The sequence below is a fragment of the Cebus imitator genome, unplaced genomic scaffold (genome assembly GCF_001604975.1).
Source record: "Cebus imitator isolate Cc_AM_T3 unplaced genomic scaffold, Cebus_imitator-1.0 Scaffold188, whole genome shotgun sequence".
Taxonomy (NCBI): Eukaryota; Metazoa; Chordata; class Mammalia; order Primates; family Cebidae; genus Cebus; species Cebus imitator.
Window position 1 is genome coordinate 6380691 of NW_016107503.1, and position 5358 is coordinate 6386048.

General features: G+C 44.3%; 2 protein-coding genes across 2 annotated transcripts in view; both read left to right on the top strand.

Annotated features, from left to right (window-relative positions):
• Positions 1-2931, top strand: part of LOC108316382 (histone H3-like) — a 6061-nt gene extending 3130 nt beyond the window's left edge. The window contains exon 3 of the mRNA XM_017546185.2: positions 1692-2931. Coding sequence (XP_017401674.2) covers positions 1692-2107 — 416 coding nt within the window. The 3' untranslated portion in view covers positions 2108-2931. The remainder of the gene's footprint in view (positions 1-1691) is intronic.
• Positions 2932-2969: 38 nt separating this feature from the next.
• Positions 2970-3894, top strand: LOC108316506 (histone H2B type 2-F). Its single transcript, XM_017546417.2, has one exon. The coding sequence runs from the start codon at positions 3035-3037 to the stop codon at positions 3413-3415; it is 381 nt and encodes a 126-aa protein (XP_017401906.1). The 5' UTR covers positions 2970-3034; the 3' UTR covers positions 3416-3894.
• The last annotated feature ends 1464 nt before the right edge of the window (positions 3895-5358 follow it).

Sequence of the window (5358 nt, forward strand, 5' to 3'; positions counted from 1 at the left end):
CTGAGACAAGAGAATTGCTTGGATCTGAAAGGCAGAGGTTGCAATGAGCCAAGATCGCACCACTACACTCCACTCTGCGTGATGGTGAGACTCTGTCTCAAAAAAAAATAAAATAAAATAAAAATAAATAAATGAATAAAGTATCCTCTGAGCATGCTGAAATAGGAAGTTTCATCATTACAGTTTCTTTTGCTTTAGAATATTACTTATCCAGGAGAAGCCATAATTTCTCTGAGACTCAGTTTTCTTATCTCTAAAGTGAGAAAAGTAACATCTATTTCACAGAGTAGGGATTAAATAATACAGTATACACTGTATCTTTGTTAAATAGATGTTTAAAAGTACAAGACCTTTTAAACACTTAGTGCCTGCTGTCTGAAAGGCATTACAAAACTACTACAGAGAGGGATAACATTTGTTCACATCAGTTACACCTTTGTACATTTTAGATCTCTCTAGAGGAGGATGCTTCCCATGAAAAACTCTCAAAGATATTAATTTAGCTAACAGATTTCTACACTGTGTTTAGTGTTCAGGAAGTACCCTGAAAATCACTTTTACTTTACTTTGACTTCGATAGGAAGATAGTTCATGACACCCTCAAAGTAAGTTTATAAAATAAAAAGAAACTTCTCAGGCCTGCCTTTCTCAGGTTTGAGTTTTTACAGTTTGTACACAATGATTTTTCAATAAAATAAGCAAATGATTAAAAGTTTTATGTTAACCAGTACAACTTTTAGTTATCAGTTACTTCTACATAACCATTATAATATTTACTGCTGTGAACAATACAGACTTCAAAGCACATGAAATTGAAAAAGCAAAGCATCTTTACTCTCTTCATAGAGAACAGAAAAAAATATTAAACTTTTAAGCATTAGGAAACATTTTATTGAATAAAATGTTAGTAAGTCAGCAACTGAATAATTTGTTTTGAAACTTTAACTCGTAATCTGGCTAATAAGCACTTATTTACAAAGTATTCTACATTGTAAAGGAGACATTAATATTTCTGGTGTTGTCCTTCTTTGATTTAGAAGGTATAATCTGCAGGACCTCATTGGCCACTGATGTGAGCGTGAGGAAGAAGAAACCACATCGCAGGGGGAAAGGGCTAAAGCAAAGCGGAGGCTTTAATATCAGGTCAATATGTCAGCACACTACCCAGATGAAATGGCTTTGGCTGGGTTCCGAGGTCAAGTAAATAAGTTCATTTTTTTTCATTCCTTCAATTATATATTGTTTTGTTGAGCTTTGGTCATGCATGGTAAAATGCATGTAATTTGCTGAGCGAAGTGCCAGATGCGAAATAAATGTTAGCTACGGTAGAAGTGCTACAGTAACAGGTAACTTGAAACAGGCTGAGAGCTCACAGAAGGGCGTGCTTGAATCTGGAAAACAAAATTGTTTAAATGGAATGCAAAACACTTTATACATTGCTTTTACAAAAGTTACATCAATTTAAAGGAAAGGTTTTCAAAAACAATCTGTGATCGACAAAATTACAGAAAAGAATCTGGAAAAGGGGAGTGAAGGAAAAAGGGAAGATGAGCAAAACAATTTTATGCCCAGGTAAATAAGATTGACTTTTAACCAATGAGATCACAAGTTTGAAAATTTCTTCCTTTCAGGCCCAATCAAGAGGAAGCTATGTCTATAAATAGGACTGCCTTAGCTCTCATGTCAATGAGACAGTGTGGCCCATACTAAGCAGACTGCCCGTAAGTCGACCGGCGGCAAGGCCCCGAGGAAGCAGCTGGCCACCAAGGCGGCCCGCAAGAGCGCGCCGGCCACGGGCGGGGTGAAGAAGCCGCACCGCTACCGTCCGGGCACCGTGGCCCTGCGCGAGATCAGGCGCTACCAAAAGTCCACGGAGCTGCTGATCCGCAAGCTGCCGTTCCAGCGGCTGGTGCGCGAGATCGCGCAGGACTTTAAGACGGACCTGCGCTTCCAGAGCTCGGCCGTGATGGCGCTGCAGGAGGCCAGCGAGGCCTACCTGGTGGGGCTGTTCGAAGACACGAACCTGTGCGCCATCCACGCCAAGCGCGTGACCATCATGCCCAAGGACATCCAGCTGGCCCGCCGCATCCGCGGGGCGCGGGCCTAAAGCGTGTTAAGTGGTGGATCTAAAGGCTCTTTTTAGAGCCACTGCCGTTTTCATCAAGAGCAGCTGTACCGGCTCTCCAGCTGACGTGGTCTGCCTTGCTCACCGGTCGGAGGCCAGGGTCACTCGCAGTGGTGGGTGGGGTTACAAAACCTCCAAAGCCCAGGTGTGAGCTGGCTGGCGGTAGAGAAAGCCGCAGAGGCATGGTCCTTGTGGTTCCTGCCGAGACTTAAGGCTAGAGCTCCGGTTCCCAATTCTGTGGGGAAAGTTGTGCATAGGGGCAAGAGACAATGTGCTGAGTCCGGAAATGGGGACGATCTGACTAGGGGCGGGGCGAGTCCCTTAAAAATTAAACTTGCTTCCGGGTTTATTTAGGAACTGTATAAGCAATTAAAGCTCAGCGTCTTCATTGCGTACTACAGGCGGTGCCCAAGCCAGAATAGTAATTTAAGTTGGGGGCGGGAGTAAACACCTAGCGATTTAAAAAAAGTGGGCTGAGGTAATGTTCCAAGAACCGAGAACAAAATTTCTGCAGAGTATAGAATAAAAATGCAAAAACAAGGTAAGAGTTATCTTTAGCTGGCGTTAAGGTTTCTTTTATAAGCAACTCTGCCAAGGAAAGAAAACCAAGAAAAAAGCCCGAGGCGGTCGAAACTATCTCCACCTAGCTTAAAACCCGCTAGTGTGAAATGGACCATTCTGATTGGATAACAAGACTTTTCTTCTAGCGACCACTAAGGAAACACGACCAGAATCCATTATTTACATAGACTCCACCCCCTCTGACGACACCGTTGTAAATTAACCAATAAAAATGCAGCACTGTGCGAGTCTTCATTTGCATACAAGCTCTATAAGTAGCGCACAACCAGCCCCTTTTGCCGTAGTCGGGATTACTTCTTTCAGTTTCTGTTGCTTCTTCGCGCGAAAATGCCGGATCCAGCAAAATCCGCCCCTGCTCCGAAAAAGGGCTCTAAAAAGGCTGTTACGAAAGTGCAGAAGAAGGACGGCAAGAAGCGCAAGCGGAGCCGCAAGGAGAGCTACTCCGTGTACGTGTACAAGGTGCTGAAGCAGGTCCACCCCGACACCGGCATCTCGTCGAAAGCCATGGGCATCATGAACTCCTTCGTCAACGACATCTTCGAGCGCATCGCGGGGGAGGCGTCCCGCCTGGCGCACTACAACAAGCGCTCCACCATCACGTCCCGCGAGATCCAGACGGCCGTGCGCCTGCTGCTGCCCGGCGAGCTGGCCAAGCACGCCGTGTCCGAGGGCACCAAGGCGGTCACCAAGTACACCAGCTCGAAGTAAGGGTGTGCAAAGGACGCAACAGATCAACCACCTTACCCCAAAGGCTCTTTTCAGAGCCACTTCAGTAATTAAGAAAAGGGCTGTAAACATTTGGCAGAGCGTTGGATAGCTTTTGGTCTGGGAGGGAGGGTGACCAAGGTTGGATGCGTTCGGGTTTAGGACTGAGGAGTTCCCTGTAGTCTAGTAATGCGTTGCCACTCGGTCACCCTCGCCCAGTCTTACCGAGTCGCCTGTTACTTGTATTATGAGACTAGGAAGTAGGCTTGACCACGGTTCTGGGATGTTTTTGATTGATGGGGGCTCCCCACCCCTTCAACCTTGTACTTAACGTCTCCACGGTCGTTTTATTTTTTCTGAAAGCAATGAAGAAGCTGAGATTTCTTATACAGATGAGAAATCTTTCAGTCCAACCTCTCACTACTTGCTGTTTCTCAGTGTTTTAACCTGTTTTCCTTACCGTATACCTCCAAGCGTGTGTCACAAGCTTTGTGTAATATAGCCGTGTGCTTTCGTCCCTTAGCTTCTCTGCAAGTCCTGACTTGGCCATCCTCTCCTAAGTTCCATTTCTGTGGGGACTTCAATAGGGGAGATACATTGCCACCGCCCCCACCCCCTGTGGAGTATTTGCCAATATCTAGAGATGTTTTTGGGTTGTCAGGTGGGCAAGGGGGGGGGTGCTACAAGTATCCAATGGGCAGAGGCCAGGAGTGCTGCTAGGCATAAGGCACAGGAGAGTCCTGTGGGGGGGGACAAAGAGCTACCTGGTCTATAATGTCCATCTTTGGCGATTAAGAGACCTCAGAGCCCAAGGCTTCCCTAATCATGATGTAATCTTCATTTCAGTCAAACTTTTCCTTAACCCTACCAGCACATGTTTTTGTTCTTGGTGGAAGGTGAGCACTCCATAGGCTGTTTACAAGTCCTTCTCCACAGGAAAATGCCTCCAGGGCAAGGACCTAGTCTTGGTTCTGTAACAAACTTCCCCAATTATAAGGATATAAGAATTACCTTTGTACTGGTTAAACCCGCTCCCAGGCGTTTCTCCTGAGGTTTCCCTATTCAGCTAGGCTGGAGGTGTGACCTGGAGAGGTGGTTGGCTTTTAATGTTCAGGAGTGTGGATGTTTTAATAGATGTTGAGTCCTCATGTTAATTGACCTGTTGGTGTGTCAGTCTTTCTGTCACAGATGTTCTGAGAAAGGAAATAGGATGAGTGGAGGGGATTGTGTAGAGAAGGCCACAGTTAATATGTAGGATGAATTTCTGAAGACCTCTCAGTTCGAAACTTGTGTAAGTTAAGACTCATCCTGACAAAAGCCAGTGGATGCTTCTTTTGCCAAATATACCCTTGGTGCAATTGGAAAATCTTAGTTTATAATTAACTTGACAACCTTTGAAATTAAGCCATTCTTGATAAATCTTGGGGGAATTTAATACAACTTTGTGCTTAAAGTGAATTTTACTGATTTTCATGATGCTGGAGTTCAAATGTATGTCGAATTAAAAGTTATATAAAATGTGATATACATGATTTCCTTTTTCTACTAGAAAATTAAGATTCCCAGTTTAGTCATCTTTTTCTGAGGATCACCAGACAAGAAGTCAGAGAAAGATAACTGAGAATCTAAAATTTCCAGTGGGAAAAAACTATATATAGCACATTTCTGGTTGGAAAGGTTACTCATTAAGTGAAAAGGCAGAGGTGGTCTATTTTCTATACAGATGGGCCATAAGAGTCTATCCAATCTCCTAGCTTAGGGTCCTGAAGTCAGGAGTTCCTTTTTTCCTGAGGATTAGGAACCATGTGTTTCAGGGTCTTTTGAAGTTGTTAAAGCATTGTCAACTGGCTTAACTACACAAATGCCATCATTACCCATTGACCAAAAGATTGACTTCCAACTCCTTATCCTGAAACTAAAGGCCATCGATTATCTAGCCAAAACTT

Excerpts from the sequence above, each read along its gene's own strand:
- LOC108316506 (XM_017546417.2), top strand. The coding sequence starts at position 3,035 with ATGCCGGATCCAGCAAAATCCGCCCCTGCTCCGAAAAAGGGCTCTAAA.